Below are 17,497 nucleotides of genomic sequence, written 5' to 3'. Positions count from 1 at the left end.
AGGGGAGAAACATGGGAACATGTGAGGGAGACGAAACACAGACATGACTAAGAGGCTGAGTCCAAGGGAAGCGAGGAAAACCAACATGAGATGTAGAGGGAATAAACAGAGACGTGACTGGGGAAACATATACACAGAGGACATGACAGACTCTTACAGGAGACACAGGGATGACACAAAGACAAGAAAACATGAAACAGAAATACAAAAAAACTCAGAGACATAAAAGAACTAAACTCCAGGCTAAACTGTATAAACTTGAACTTAGAACATCTGCATAATGCAACAGAAAGAATCATGTATACAAAAAACTAAAAATGCTGAGTCAAAGACCTAGCGCCCTGACACAGTCGTGATTGAGCCAAACCTTGTTGTGATTTGGCACTATATAAATAATACTGAACTGAATTTAAAGTGCTACTGCTCCTCCCTGTTGACCACTTGAAGGTACACAATTTCACTTTTGCCTCCATTTTACCATGTGTCAGAACAGAGACATAAAACAGATATGACGTGTAAAATTGATCGATTTGTTCAGTTTTTCTTATCTGCATTTTTTTTTATTTTTAAACATTTTATTGATCAAAGTCTGGAGCTTTGTGTTATTTAAATACTGTACATCATGAAGGTAATTATTATTACTCTGACTGTGGTAAGAATAGTGCTGTCAAAATTAACGTGTTAGCGTAGATTAAGCGTCATCACGATTAACGCGATAAAAAAAATTAACACTATTAACGCATCTGGAGTGCAGCATGACTCAAAATCCCTGAAATGTTTCTATCAAAGCATTTCAGGTAGTTTGTCCAAGTAGTTTCCTTCTCACGGCGCATCGGGGGCTCATTAAGTCTACCTTGGACATATTGACCGACACAACTGCCAAGTGAATTGCAACAAACTGCAGACCTGTTAATGTTGAGAACATGCGCTTTACATAGCTTTGGTTCCTCGTCTCAGTGACTTGAAGCGCCTCCCCAAGAGTGACAGAGAGAGAGTGGATAAATGCTTACAGAGCTTTTTTGAATGTTCAAGATGTTCAATGTTTTTCCGAGTCTGTTTGCTCCTGGAAAATGAAATGTGATTAATATAGAATAAAAATGAATGATATTTAATCGTGATTAATCAAAATTAATCCACAGTAACCGTGTGATGAATCTGATTTAAAATTGTAATTGTTTGAGAGCACTAATATATATATATTATATATTAGTCTATGCTTACCTACTAGTATGTAGGTTTTTTAAAAAGTTGTATTTCACAGGAGAGAACCTGTGCAAAAAGAAAAATTACTTAAATTCTCTTTGAATTTAAGCACACATTCTTTGTGTTTACTTATATTGCATAAATGTCTGTTACAAGCTTAAATATAAAGTTGAAGTGTGCAATTACACTTCAACTTTATATTTAAGCTTGTAAGGCTATTGATCAAGTAATATTGATTAATCATGATTAATTACAGAAAATTGTGAGATTAATTAGTTAATTTTTTTTATCTATTGACAGCACTAGGTAAGAAGTAAAATCTTTGACACTGTTTAATTTGACATTGAAAATATGCCATAAACTGCTGTCAGCGTCTGCTCCTTTCTACAAGGAGGCACTGCTAGAGCTGCAAAATTACGTCCAGCAAGTCACTGGTGTGAAAGTCCCTGACCAAACAATCAAAACATAAGTTCAAAGGGATTTGTGTCTCCTCGTGGGATCAAACTAGAGATTATTTTAGGCAAATACTACGCTATGAAACCACTGGACCATAATATTTCTTATTTATAATTATTCTTTGACAGTGCTTTCATTTTTCTTGTTTTAATTTGATGTTTTATTGTTATATAGAGAGACATATGGAAAAAGGTTAGAGCCACTGACTATTTTGTCAGAATTTTTGAAAAAAAAAAAAAAAAACTAAAGATGTCTCCAGTTTGTTTGTTTTTTCCAGTGGCCCTAATCCTCTTCCGAAGAAAAATACTGAGATGTTTATGTTACCAGAAAGTTTGAAACCTGCTTCTAGACTCAAGTCTCTCAAGTTATCAGTGGTGGGCTCCAGATTGATGATGTTATTGATTAGCTTGGTGTCTGTTCAGTGGAACAAACTGCCTACATGACCTGAAAGCTTCCACATCTGCATCTGCATTCTAGAACATTTCTCAGTGTTATCGTTACTTAGTCTGTGTGCATGCGTGAGCATGTAGGCGTACACTGTGTTTGTGTGTGTGTGTTGGGGGGGTTACATGCTTGGGTTAGATGTGGTTTCTGGGTAAATGTTTTTAAATGCATTCATCTGAATGCAAAGCACGTTAAGATGACTTGAGATTAAACGTGCTGCATAACCAAACTGACTTGTTGTTTAAACAGTGGTTCCTGAACTTTTTCATCAGGTGTAAACTCATCTCCAAACCTGGCAGATGTTTCCCTTCATCAACAGGAATGCTTAACAAACATGTTTTTTTTTTTATTTAATATTATTTAACCACTCACAAAATCTCATTTAAGCTAAATCACAAGTTAATTGTAATTAACAGAGATGAAGTAACATTTTTAATGGTTACCTGTAAAATAACCAAATAAGTTACACTGCAGTATTTGACACCTACAGTACTAACATGCAAGACTGGGTTTGTTACTCAAAAAAGACATGTATGTACAAAATACAGTACGTTAGTTGATTACTTACTGAAGAAAGTAATTCGTTACACTATTTATTACATTACTCTGTCAAATGCTTTGTCACACAATTACCAGTTCCACACACCAACACAAATCCCTATCGATACACATCCAACCTTTCTTTTAGTTTTTGTGTATGATCTCAAAACTGACAACACAAAACAAAGTTGAAAATCAGACCAAAACAGACTTTGATCGCTGACTCAAGGGCTCACCACAGTGATTATACTGTTAAAACATGTACATGTAGGTCGGCACACACTCAGCTTTAACATCATTCTGCGCTCCTGGCTATATTTGTGTAAGCATGCTGTCTGTGCGGATGCTTGCATGAAGAGCCGAAGTTGTGTTAGGTGTATAATTCAGCTGTATCTTTCGTCGGTGTAGTTGCCACTTCAGGTGAAAGAAAATGTGTCTTTTATCCACCTTGTGTGCAGATAACTGAAGAACCTTTGCAATCCAAGTAATGGCACAATTGTGATTGGAATTTAATTAATTTACTACAGTAATTAATTAATTTTAGTAATTAATTTAGTGTGATATTACTAAATTACTGACTGACACTGTAAACTACTAAAAAGTAATTTAATTCTACAGTAAATAACAGAAAAGTATTGTTGTACTTTTCTGTTATTTACAGTGTCCTTATTAATTCATTTTTTACTATCTTTATGATATTGCCAAGTTTTTGAGTTTGTCATGGACTGATTTGTTTAGATGATGGTGATTTGTTCTTGTCTTGGGAAATTTGAGCTAACTTATGTAGTTATCTAGTTCTGTATTTCTGTATTAGTTGATCTTCAGCTCAGCTTTTCCTAGTGCCTTTGAATTGTTATTATCATCGTCTCTATGTTTATTTACCTTCGGTCTCCCCTGTCTGTCTGTCTTGTTTCTTTGTGAACTATCTCCATGATCACTTGTGTTCTCTGTCTTGTTAAGTTCACGGGTTTTAGGCTAGGTTTGTCTGTGTGTGTGTGCACATGTGTGTGTGTCACAGGCCTCCAGCAGACCCGGGAACAAACAAACAAACAAAACATTGTCAGTAATCAGTTGTTTGCACATCAACTGAGGTAAATGTTGATAGATGTGATTAGGGAAAGAGGTTTAAATTGCTTTGATTTGTTTAAGTGACTTTGTTAAACCTGGAAAGGCATTAAATTTGCCTCTCCACATGGCAGCTTTTAATTTACAGAACTTCTATGTGGAGTTCCTCAAGGCTCCATGCTGGGACCTATTCTGTTTTTAATATACATTCTTTCTTGAGGCCAGATGATACAGCAGTTTCCTGATGTTTTTTTTATCATCTTTTCGCTGATGATATTCAGCTATACTACTCATTTTAGCCTTCTAAAATTCATAAACTCTCCACTTTGAATGACTGTTTAACAAACATATTAAGCAGTGGTTGAACAACAATTATTTACAGCTAAACCCAGACAAGCCTGAGACCGTTGCACCGGACAGTGGAATGTCTGACATGAAACGGTGACTGGGTGATTTAGTTTCCTCACCGAAGCGTAGCCTCAGAAATGTAAGTGTTATTTTTGATGAAGCCTTCTCTTCATCAAACGTAAATCAGGTAGTAAGAACCTGCTTTTTTCATTTGAGGAACAGCTCAAAACCTGAATCAGTGGTGTCGACAAGGAAACTTGAGATGATAATCCATGCTTTTGTCTCTATAAGACTCGACTACTATAATAGACTGTTTGCTTGTCTAAAGAAGAAAGGGCTGGCTCGTCTCCAGATTGTCCCTGATTTCTTTCTTTTTTTTTTGTTTTGCATACTTGTCACACTTGCATATTAATGATCATCAAATAATTTTTAAGTAAAATACAAAATGTAGTTTTTAAATTATTCTATTGATTAAGGGGGAAAAAATATATTCCAAAACTGGCCCTATGTGAAAAAAGAATTGCTCCCAAAACCTGATACCTGCTTGTGCCTCCCTTGGTAGCAAGAACTGTAGTCAAGCGTTTGTGAGAACTGGTAATGAGTCATTCTATCTTTCTAGTCTTTCTCTCAATGAGTCAATCACTGGATGAATTTTACTCTACTCTTGTTTTTTTAATGCAGCCCCATTTTGAATATGGCTTCTCTATGATTATGCCAAACCATTTCAATCAAGCCAGTCAAGGTTGACTTGCTAGTGTTTTTTAGATGATTACCCTGCTACATAGCACCCTAGGTGCTTGTGTTGTTTTGAGGGGGTTTTGTGACCTTCTGGATGACTTCTTTATGCGCTAGAGTAATTGGGTTGCCACAGTCCAAAGCCTTAGGAATTTGTGTAAAACTTTCCAGACCGATAGATGTCATATCTTTGTTTCTCAGTTCTTCTTGAGTTTCTTTAGATTGTGGAATGATGTGTTGGCTTTTGAGATCTTTCACCCTTCTACACTTTTTAAGACAGGTCTTATTTAAGTGAACTTGTTTGGCAGTAATCAGACCAGGGTGTGGCTGGTACAAGAGAAAATGTATTTTTAAAACATTATTCTGATTTTTGTGCATGTTCACAAAGAGTAACTTCTGAAGTGACTCTATCAAGGTTTGCACAGATATATAGATCATCACTGCACTAATTAATTTTTGTCTTTTCATGTGATTTCTTAATATTGAAATACTTGAAATCAAGCAATGTATTAGTTCCTGGCAGTTGCTACAGTTTGTGGTAATGTATGGTATGTGTAAAAGTCACACAGTTTTGTTTAACACTGTGTGTATCTGTAGTGTGTTGGGGGCTGTGCACACGGACAGTCTTGTTTGCTTGTTAGCGTGCCCTTTAATATTGTATTCAATGTCATATAAACATACGAATATTGAACGAATATTTACAGTAAATATTTAAAGAAAATTAAACCCCAATATAGGATCTATTTAAAAAACAACAACTTTTAAACACAGGTACAGTAGGAGTTGATAGTTTCATATTTTTCTGAGAATATATCTGAAGCAGAAGCGTATGTGATCACAGTTTCCTGCCTAGATAGACGACCTGGTTCCAAAAATACAACCCAGAGGTTTGTGGCTTCATTTCTGTTAAGCTACCTCCAAACTGGAGTTGATGGTTGTGTCAGTTATGCTTCATTTCTGATCACATCACTGGTAAATGTGGTCAAGACACCTCTGTGTGAGTCTTACGCTTAGATGTGAGATCAAACAGATTTTTACACCAACAATTTATTAAAAAATAAATAAATAAATAAAAAAAGGCAACCTTTTTTTTAGGGGGCATGCATATTTGAAAAAGTCACCATGTCAAAACTTTATGTTACATTAACATTAGTGTCTTAATTTTTAGACACTAGCAAAATAATGTAAAGGAAGATATAGTATTTGTATTAGCTCCGAACCTTGACATCACTTATTTGATTTGTTAAACTACCTGTAAATCATTTAAGCATAAAAAAGGCACCTAACTCAAAGGATGAACGACTGTGCCCACAGATAACATACAAGTGAGCATGAAAATGCATATTTAGACACTATGTTACTAGCTGTGTTTCTATTTCTTTGGCTGCATTTAATTAAAATTGACAAATGACAAATAACAGTTTAATAGACATCAAGCAGCAACACTGTAAGTCCCAAAGTACTATTAGGTGAGAAGAAGTTTCAGACCTAAATAATTATTTATTGTAGATGAATAGTATCTGAAAGTCATGTCATCAAGAGACAGGAAAAAATCCAGGAAAGACCTGATATTTGTGACCTGACTGATGCATCTGGCACTTCAGTTGTTCTTTTTACTTTTTGCCAAAGTTTAATCACTGGAAGGATGACTGTCAGGAAGCCATAAGGAAACAGGGAGAAAACTGTTGAGGTATGCCAAAGTACACAAGAACTAGAGTAAAAATCAATGGCAAAAGGTGTTATTGAGTCATAAACCAAATATGAAGAGCTTGGTTCGAATCAAAGAAAAATTTTGTATGTCCTTCAAAAAGCCTGAAAAACTATTTCTCTACACTAAATATTGAAACTACAAGTTCATAATTTGTTGAAGACTAAAGGTGGACATATCAAATATTGACCTTCAAGCTTGTGACAATTATACATACTCTCTTTTTGCCTTATATACCCTATCTCCATCTCGTCATGTTTCATGGCACCCATTTTCCAAGCAAAATATAGAGAAATTAAGGCTGGCTTAAGACTTTTATACAGCAGTGCAGTAACATTGGAGACAAATATGATAAGTGTGTGTGTAATGTGTTCCTCCTTGTGTTCTACAGTTTCTGAAAAAAGTAAAAATAATCTTAATGTTAAAAGTATATCATACTAGTATGAAGTTAGCAGTTGCTAACATAGGGGTAACAGCAACTATTCCAGCACATGCAGCATATGGCACAATGACAGTGATTGCATCCATACACATGCTGTATTAAGGGCAAGCATAGGCTCTTATTCTACTATTATTACTCCTGCCGCCACACTAATATCTTCCAATTAATCCTAACATTATCCTCCAATTTTACACAAAATGCAGTTAAACAACTACTTGGTGGCCAGGCCTCCAGAGTGGATGAGGTTTACTGGTTTATAATGAAGGTTACTGCATTAGTTACAACTTCCAACTTTACCCAGAATCCTGTAGATTTCGCATGTTTGGCACGGTATGAAAAAGTATGACGTTTTTTTATCCTTTGAGACAGCTAGCATCTAGCAGATAACTCTTAAAAAAACAGATAACTCCTTTAATGACTTATTTCTCTTTTGTCTAATGCCACCAGTAGCACCTGGATTTTTGTTGCCCTGGTGGTGAATGTAGTTTAGCAAGTTACTAAAGTGCACTTGAGAATATTTTTTGCAGTTAGTCACAGCTCTGAAAAGTCTCTAGCCACAAACCCACAGCCCTGTGCAGTTCTCTCATACTTTCAGTTTACACCTGGGACCACAGTTTAAGCAAATTCAAATGTAAAACTTGTAAACATCAGAATGGATATTATCATTAGAGTAACTGTACTCACAGCATATCATGATATGCATGGATAGTTATTTACTTCTCCTAAGGCTACATATATAAGGCTACATAAGTCATTTTCTTTCAACATTTTTACACAAATTTTCTGCATTTTGTGCTGGGTAATTTGCACTCCAAGTGTATGTTTCCTGGCCATATATACAAAACAGAATATTTGCATGTATTGTACAGCATTTATAATTCTCTCTCATGTTAATTGAGTCTACTTAAATGTCACAGGAGCTGTTGTTTTTTTAATCAGTCACAGCATTTGCAGCTGATGTCATGTGATGAAAAGTAGCAGAAGGTTTGTTGTTGTTTTTTTGTCCGTCTTATTGAAACAGTCTTTGTGTCATTCCATCTTAAATCACAACCTTTGCTCAAACATCTTTGATTTGCAAATGTTACAATACAAAGTATAAACATATGTGAAATTTTAGCTTCATATATCAAATAGCCTTTTTTTAAATGGTCTATCGACCCATTTTCTGGCCTTTCTTTTTCACAAATTGAAATACAAATCCACGTTTGAACATGAATACCTCAAAACTAAGATGAAAGCCTCACTGGGTGTTTTTACTTCAAAACAATCAGAGTCTGTAAGTACTAACTAGTTAAAATATGGAAAAAAAAAGATCCAGCAGTCTTATAAAATAAAAAAAAATTACAACACAAATAGGGGGGAAGAGACAAATTTAGACAATTCCTGAAAGTTATGTAGCAGAATTTCCCAAGTACAGTAAAATAAAGCACTTAGAATACTTTTTAATATTAAATTCTAAGTCTCTTTTAGTAGGACGAATGTGAGACGTGTAACACAAAAACAAAGATATTAATGGATTACACACATGAATAAAATACAACTTCACATTGAAACAAAAAACTAGCAATTTTGAACAGTATACAGTTATATTTCATGATAATGCTAAAACAGAATATTTTTTAACATTTAATTCATAGTCACAATATCACAGGCTGCACCACAGCCAAACAAAACATGAATAAATAAATTAGTAGATAGTCTAAAGTGAATTTAACAAAACTCGGGATTTTCCGGTTAATATTCAAAATCATATTCTGTAATTATGTCTATATTTTTCATTTTCAAAACCTATCCTGCCTACCTACAATACTGCCTACTACTGCCCTCAAGATAATTTATACTAAGAGGCAAAAAATTCATATATTTAGCAAAATATTTCATCTAGAATAGTTGTAACAATGTGTGAAGAAATGGGCCAAAAGGGTTTTTTTGTTTTGTTTTTTTGTTTTTTAAATATGTATCTTGGAAAGTATATAAAGCAAAAAAAAATTAACAGTAATTATTACGTATGTTCAACAGCTGACATAAAAATTGTCAAAGGTTTAACAGAAGATATTCTTAAAAATGTCATAATTTGAGACAAGTGACCCAGGTCTCCAAAACGAAAAATATGCTAATTTGATTCATGCTGAGAGTAAGAAAAACCAGTGAAAATTGTAGGCTTTTCTCTAAAAGACTTTTTGAGATCTTCATGTTCAAACATGGTTTCAGATTTAAATGTTCCAAACAATGGCCTGAAAGGGGCTCAATATATAAAGGAACATTTCACAGCACTTGTTTTATATGTTCAAACTTTGTGCAATAAAATGTTTATGTGAAATGGAGAAGTTAAAGTAGAAATTTGGCTGATGTGAGATGGAATGACCCGTTTCTAAAAAATCTGATATTTCTCTAAGATGATGTTTGGTTTTCCTGATGATTGCTGTATGTGCTGTTCCCTAAAGCAGCCTTTGTATTTAAGAACATAATGCTCTCACATATCAGAATTACTGAAAAAGGTTGATATTCAACTTTATTGAATTTATGTTTTATCAATAGTTGACCAATTTCACATTCTCATGGACGCTATTGTATGTTCTACCGTTGATGTGTTTAAATATTTTTTCAATGTCGCAGCATCATAGTGAGTTTAAATTGAAAAGGTTATTGTATATGAAATGAGAGCACTTGTGTGTTAGTTTTCTTTTAGCCTAAGATAATATTTGTGAGTCTAACTTTGGCGCGTATGTAGCTCATTTCCTTTTTGGTGGGCGAAGCCACGGCAATATAAAGCCCAGCACATCGTTTGCCTGTCTCACTCTCAAGTCATGAGCTGTGGTGATGATGTGGTTCCTGCTCCTGTTTCTTCACATCGCTCACATTGAGCTGATGATCTCACAAGGTAAGTTAGTTTAGTTTCTTTAATTCTGGATATTATTAATAGTAATAAATATTATTATGAATTTGAATTAAGAATGAGTCTTTCAAATGTGTTTGACATTTACAGGAAAAAACTATAGAAATTAATAATTAATTAATTAATTAATAATTAGTAAACAAAATTAATACTTTAAAAGAGTTAGAATGTAGATTTGAAACAAAGAAAACAATCAGTGTTATTTGTTTACAAGTGTGTTTGTGGCAATTCAAAATAAGGAATCGCTACAATATCTTTCAAAGCTTAATGTAAAAATTAGTCTTTTTGTGGGGGTGAACATAAAATACAGAATGGCAAAAATTCACAACCGCTAAAAGCTTCCATTGCTAAAGTGTATTATTTGCAAAGATGTATGCTTTTATTTATAAAGACGTATAAACAAACATAGTGGGAAGCATGGCGGTGAAGGAAAATACCGGGCTCCAATCTAGCCTGAGGTCCACTTTAAGCATTTTTTTTTAATTGTGATTTTTGCATAATCCTTTCTGTGTGGAGTTGGCACGGCCACCTTGTGTCTGCATGGGTTATCTCTGGGTACTCTGACTTCCTCTCACAATCCAAAGACATACGTGCAGTAGGTTAATTAGTAAATCTAAATAACTGTGTGTGTAAACACGAGTGTCTGCATGTGTTAACAGCTTGGTGACCTGTCCACGGTGTTATCTGCCTCTTTCCCTATGACGGCTGGATTCCGACCTCCCAGAAATTTTATGAGCAGAATTGTTTGGATTAAGACTTAGTGGATTCAAAATAACAATAATAATAATGAACAAAAACAATGTGTTTAGAAATATGTTGCTAAATATATTACAATAATAAAGTAAAACATAAAAGCATACAAACAAATAATTATTAGTATTATTTTTTTTTAACTTGTTTTCAGATGTTATGGCACGAACAAAAGTGTAACATTTTATCCTTTGCAGTTCCCAAAAGTAAGTCATGAAACAAATCATAATAATAAGAATAAGAATAATTTGCTGTATAAACCTTGTATGTTCCTAGCTGAGGACAGACTGATTCTAAAAAATGGAAACAAAGGAGGCTACCCATGTGAAGGCTACCTTGAAGTCTACCATAACAACACATGGGGCTATGTTGGTGATACACGCTGGAGCAAGAACACTGAAAAAGTGGTTTGTAAGAGCACTCACTGTGGGGAACCTGTGGACAGCTCAGTAACAGATATTCTTAAGCCTTCAGAAGACAGACCGATCTGGCTCAATGAACTGAAGTGTGAAGGAGACGAGAGCGCTCTGTGGGAATGTAAACATCCTGGTTGGAAATCCAGCTATTACTCAAAGCTCACAGTGAAAAAAATTACATGTTCAAGTAAGTTTCTCTGTTTTTTGTTTCTGTTATTTTTATGTTGTTGGTGGTGGTTTTTTTTAGTGAGCTCGGTGACAACAACTCTTAGCTAAAGGTTGTTAAGGTACATTAATGGAAATGACTTGATAAGATCGATTGTGATGTTTGTTGGTTTTTTGTCTGTGTTTGTATTTGGCTGGTTTATGATTGTGCTCTTCAAGGTAATATCACATTAAGCCTGGATGGACCCAAATGTGCTGGAGCGGTCCAGTACTCCATTGATGGCAAATCGGGTTACTTTTGTAAAGACAGATTGGGTAAGAGTGTGATTCATTCATGTATACATTTGTAGGTTCTTTTCTAAATGTTAACTGTACATAACATCAGAGGAGAAACAAAGATAAGTTTTTCTCAGTAAAATGCAAATGCAGTAAACAATAGACAGCAACTCAGAGACAGCGTTTAAGATCAGTGTAGTGCAATTATGGTTAAATAATTCTAAACTAATGTCAGATAGTTTTAAATTTTAATTGACTCATATTTTTTAATAATTATTGTAATTAAGTTACTTATTAAAATATCATTCAATGAAGATTTTCACTAAGACAAATAACGATGAGATGTTTTATTGTATAATTCCTAATCAAAAATAAAAATGAAGATACTTAAGGAAAGTTACTTTTCACCATTGATACTTTTATATTCAGACACTATAGTCACAGAATTAGAAGCTTCAACATTGTCTTGTTAAGCCTGAAATACTAAAGTATCACACTAAAGAAAATCTCTCTGTGCTAAATTATCAGATTCATGCTACAATCAAATATCTTCTGTGTTTCAAAGGGCAGAAGAGTTCCACTACTGTGAAATATTCTTCTTCTTATTTAATGGTGTACTACTTCGATCATGTTTTAAAATGTCTTACACTATTTTTGATTAACAAAGAATATATAATTCCTCTCTATTAAAGAAAAAAAAGAAGCCGATCTTCTGTGTAAAAATCTCGGGTGTGGTGAATTCAAAGAAATTCTTCCCCTAAAATGGATCGATAGTGAAAGATACAGAAGCTCATCAAAGATGAAGCTCGATTGTTCAGCCTTTAAAAATGCAGACCCAGATAATCTGTGGCAGTGTGTGAATGGCAAACAGGACAATTCAGCATCATGCAAACCTGTTTCTATCATATGTGAAGGTAACACACACACAGACACACACACACACACACACACACACACAGACACACACACACACACACGCACACACACACAGACACACACACACACACACACACACACAGACACACACACACACACAGTTACACATTACGTAAACTGATTGTGTTACATATTAAATATGGTGAAAGTGTTTTTATAAACAGGTTTTATGAGACTGCAGCTCAAAGGAAACCAGTCAAATGTGTGTTCTGGGCAGCTGGAAAAAGAAGAAAATAACAACTGGGTACCTGTTCAACAGGACAACTTTGATTTTGATGTGTGCCAGCAAATGCACTGTGGTAACTCTCTCAGCCCAAACAACAGCACAAACAAAAACCTTAATGTGACTTGCACAGGTAATTCAACACATTTATATTCCAACACAAACAACTTCCAAGCAAAAACTTCACACTGTAAAACTGCTCTCTCTCTCTCTCTCTCTCTCTCTCTCAGATGAAGTTAAAGTAGTTCTGCACTCTGGTAAAGACAGCAAGTGCTATGGTACAGTTAATATTGAAGTGAATGGTTCAGATAATCCTGTGTGTGCCTCCACCTGGACTAAAAGTGAAGCTGAATTAGTCTGCAAGGAGCTTGGATGCGGGAAAGTGAGTTTTCCAGTTTAGTCACCATAAGTTACCTGTTGTTCTGATACATGGATACTGAGTGTATCAGAAACTGTCCATACAGCAGTGCTACTGGCTTTATTGTGATAAGTGTACTAATGTGCACCATTAATACTGGATGAGTATCAATGAAATAATGCAAACTCATAAATGCTTTGTTCTAGCTGATTTATACTCAAGAACGTCAAAATTCAAGAGGGATAATGGACCATGTGAGCTGCAAAGGCAGCGAGTCCTCACTGTGGCACTGTGAGGCTGAGCATGGCAACAATATCCAGTGTTCAAAACAACCTTATGTGGTGTGTTCAGGTGAGATACAGCAGTGAAAATGTACAGAGTGGCTGCTGATGGCCTTTGTCTGCTTTTATAATGGGATTTTAAATTCTGCAATAAATTCTCTGTTGAGAGAGAAAATGAGTTACTTCATTCAATGAAATTGTGACATTGTTAAATTCTAATTAATTTTTTCCAAAATGTGTTCAGTAATTAATTAATTTAATGTATTTATTCTTTTTGTGTTTCATGGCTGATAAATCTCTTATTGTCATGGTACAGACAGTGTGAAGGTGAAACTGGCAGATGGTCCTGGAAGATGTGCTGGAAGATTGGAGATAAAGCTTGAGGGCCAGTGGAGGAAAGTTCCTGCAAACAGATGGACAGAGGCTCAATCAGCAGCTGTCTGCAAACAACTGCAATGTGGGGAAAAAGGCAAAACTGAAAAATTCAGTCAGGGTTCTGGTAGCTTCCTGTCAATAACGTGTCCAACAAATAAGAAGATATCAAACATATCTGAGTGCTTAACAGAAAACTCAAACAACCAATTTTCAAATCAAGAAGTGGAAGCAGTTGGAATCACCTGTGAGGGTGAGTGTCACGTGCCCTTTGACCTTCTTGCTGTGTATAACTGTGTGATGGACCGAGCAGCGAGGGAAACTTAGGCACAGGTTAAAGTCCAAAAAAATGATTTTTATTTAACCCCAAAACATAATTGGTTAAATCATGCAAAAAGAATCAAAATTTTGGGCCCATAAAAGAGGTCAAAATAACAGAACTCTACTCAAAGTTGACAACACTATGATAACTCAAACAAACTGACCTAACTTAACGAGACAAAGGGGAAACTTAAATAGTGGCTGATCAGCCCACAAAAAACACAAGGGGTAAAACACACAAAACCTAACTAAACCAAACATAATGAACTCCAATTCCCCCCATGGTCCAGAGTTATGGAATGAACCAATTAGCAGTCTTCCTTCAAAGCTCGCTCCGCCCCTTTTCCACCTCTTGGCTCCTTAATCAAGGGACTGGAGCAGCTGCAACTAAGATAACTCAGAAAACAAAAGATTAATCATACATAACAGTGTAGACTAAAATGTGCGCACTTATTTTAGAATGCAGTGTTATGTGGAATTAACTCTAAACCAAAACCAGTTATTTATTGTCCTGTAAATTAATTCCTATATTTAAAGGAAGACAAATGTGAATGCAATGTTACTTATAAGCCTCTATACCAACATGGTGGATATTACCACTGTGTGGCTGTGAGTGCAGCCATCACAAACTGTCACTGCCAGTATGATTCTGTCAGGGTTATAAAAGCAAGTCATTGTTTTAAATTAAATGCAGTTAACAGTTAACACACTGAAACTCTAATAATGGAATCAATATCAACTGCTATTTGCTTTTTTAAAGTTTTTTTAAATGTATTTATTTATGTATGTATTTTCATGTGTCTTTTATTTACCTGATGAGAGATTGATGATATTGGTGAGACAGGATCAAAACAGGAAAAGTTGCAGACTTTCAAACAAAATGAGGTGAACTCTGAACTTTGCTTTGTGGAGTCTTAAGTATCCAGAGGTTCTAATGCCAGTGTTCCCTATAAAACTCTCTATGTCTATGAGTTCAGTCACTCATAGACTTTGAGAGTTTTATTTTGCCAAAACTGGGAAAGAAAATGTCAAGGTTAAACTCTTGTTCTTCCAGTGGGTGTACATTTGAGAACAAGTTTCATAAAAGAAATTCTTTTTAAAAAGTGTCATATGTACCCATGTCTGTTTAGAATGGATCCATTTAGAATGATAACATTTTATACTTGAGTTTTGTAACTGTCCATCAAGTGTAATGATAAGTGTACGGTAATGGTACAGTATGATAAATGAACTGTTATTATATATAATGCTTTTCTACTCCTTTTGAGAACACAGAGTGCATTTTACTGCAAGTAGTAGAGATTCATTGGTCTGCTCAGCTATCAGCAAAGACATTCAGCATTTTAAAGTCAAAGCACTTTTTACTACAAGCCCAATTCACCCAGTCACAAGCACACATTCATGCAGTGCTTTAATTCTGTGTCAAAGGGCTTTGTCTAACATTCACGCATGAACCACTGACCTTTCAACAGGTAGACGACCTGCACAGCCACTTACTGTATATCACGTTTCTCTCTTTGTGTCCATCAGGTCACAAGGTGGTGTTTTTGAGTGGAACCTGTTCTGGTCATGTGGGGATAGAGCATGGCAGAGAAATCTACTGGCTCTCTGGGTCTAACGAGACATGGAACCAAGAGTCTGCAGACACAGTGTGTCAGCAGATGCATTGTGGGAACGCTGCCAGCTTTTCTTTCCATTCTAGGGCTGATATGATTAATAAAGTTTGGAAAGACTCTTTTAGCTGCTCATCCAGAAAAAAGTCTCTTTTTGAGTGTAACCAAACTACACCTCTGCCTCCTGACCACCAAACTTCTACTGCCCATGTGAAATGTTCAGGTAATGTGAAATGTGAATGAGTTAAAGTATAAAACTAAGACTAAAGTCATTATGGAATTGATTTATTGTGTCACTAGTTGTAATGTGATCCACTCAGAGGACACAATTTATTTATAACAGACTTTACCTTTTAATGTCCATAGATGTACATTCACTTCCTTGTTTTCTCTCAATCAAGTTTCTACTATTTTCAGTTTTTTCTGAAACCCAGCTCGGTCCAAGAAGTTGTGAAATATCTGCTAATACTAGTTTCCTCTTAACTTTTGCTTTTTGGATGTCACAACAGGAAATATTGAGATGAGGTTGACGAACAGCTGCTGGGGAAAAGTCAGAATTCATGTAGAATACAAGGAAGGAGATATGTGTGCAGACACCTGGACAGAAGACAAGTCTGTGAAGCTGTGTGAAAAGCTGAACTGTGGGACGCCCATAAAAGCCCACAACAGTCCCAGAGATGGTGATATCCTCTTCAAGAGTTTACACCCGACAAGTCGGACTACTGACCTGACACAGAGCATCTTTGTCAAAAACCAGGACAATGATATGTCCTGTAATCAAAAACCAGCCTATGTTGTTTGCTCAGGTAATTAATTGGTTTTTAAAAATATTTTTATATTGCAAAAATATAATAAATGTCGTGACTTTCCTTGGCAGAATGTTTCATTTTCAACTGATATGCCTCCTTTGGAAAAAATTGCCAGTTTTATTGTTCCAGTTTATTGGTTTGTTGACTTTTTGTCACTAAGTTACAGGATACCAGAATTTAGAAAACAAAAAGAGACTGACTTTTGCTTTAACATCAATCTGTTTTTAAATATTCCTTCAAATCCATTTTGTGTTAAAAAAGCAAATTTGAATTTTTCTGAAGTTACCAGACTGAAATTCTTTAAACTTTTCATCTTTTCACCAAGACTATGATGGATAATTAAAAATAAAATGACAATATTACCAATTTGTTTCAGGTAGTGTCAAGCCCAGATTTAGCATTCCCAGTTACAAATGTTTTGGAAACATAGAGGTGGAGTATGAGGGGAAGTGGATCCCTGTGTGCGAGGATGCTCTCAAAGACAATAACAGTCGAAACACCATCTGTCAGGAGCTTAAATGTGGTGATGCTGTCGAGACTCGTCCCTACTTTGGACCTGCAGCAGATAAATTAGCCATTTCAAACCTAAACTGCACTGCAAATGCTAACAGTTCATTATCTGCATGCAGCAGTATTACTGCTTCTACAGCTGCCTGCAAACACAGTGGCCTCCGATGCTCTGGTGTGTATAATGATCTTTGTTTCTTTTACAATCTTCTCTTGTGTCAGCAGTTTCTTAATTATTGTTTGCTCCTTCACTGAACTGAAACTGAAACAAACTGAGACTAGTTTGTATTTCAGAAAAATGTTGAGATAAAAATAATGCTGCGTTCAAACTTTGACATGCCCGCCTTCAAAGGTTACTTTTAGTGAAATAAAGGTTAGAAGTTTAACATCCTCACCTCCATTAATCCTATTTGTTCTACTCAGTTTTACTCTTTTCTTTTCTGCTTGTTGTCCATGTCACCAGTATGTCTCTGCCACACAGTCTGACTCACTTAAATAATGTGTGGAATCAGCTGGAAACAGCTAGCCTGTGCAGTCTGATGGTTATAAAAATATCTCTGTCATCAGTTGTCATCTCTTTGTTATCACTCTATAAAATCATTTTATTTACACAGCAGTCAGCAGGTTAGCTAA

General features: G+C 35.3%; 1 protein-coding gene across 1 annotated transcript in view; it reads left to right on the top strand.

Annotated features, from left to right (window-relative positions):
- LOC102081453 (scavenger receptor cysteine-rich type 1 protein M130) overlaps window positions 1–17,497 on the top strand; it is a 41,111-nt gene that overhangs the window by 19,218 nt on the left and 4,396 nt on the right. Inside the window, exons 5-11 of the mRNA XM_025901684.1 lie at window positions 12,545–12,736; window positions 12,834–12,985; window positions 13,168–13,312; window positions 13,559–13,867; window positions 15,466–15,771; window positions 16,058–16,354; window positions 16,734–17,039. Coding sequence (XP_025757469.1) covers window positions 12,545–12,736; window positions 12,834–12,985; window positions 13,168–13,312; window positions 13,559–13,867; window positions 15,466–15,771; window positions 16,058–16,354; window positions 16,734–17,039 — 1,707 coding nt within the window. The remainder of the gene's footprint in view (window positions 1–12,544; window positions 12,737–12,833; window positions 12,986–13,167; window positions 13,313–13,558; window positions 13,868–15,465; window positions 15,772–16,057; window positions 16,355–16,733; window positions 17,040–17,497) is intronic.

Source organism: Oreochromis niloticus, linkage group LG20 (assembly GCF_001858045.2).
Source record: "Oreochromis niloticus isolate F11D_XX linkage group LG20, O_niloticus_UMD_NMBU, whole genome shotgun sequence".
NCBI classification, from domain to species: domain Eukaryota; kingdom Metazoa; phylum Chordata; class Actinopteri; order Cichliformes; family Cichlidae; genus Oreochromis; species Oreochromis niloticus.
This window is presented reverse-complemented; position numbering and strand designations above follow the sequence as displayed.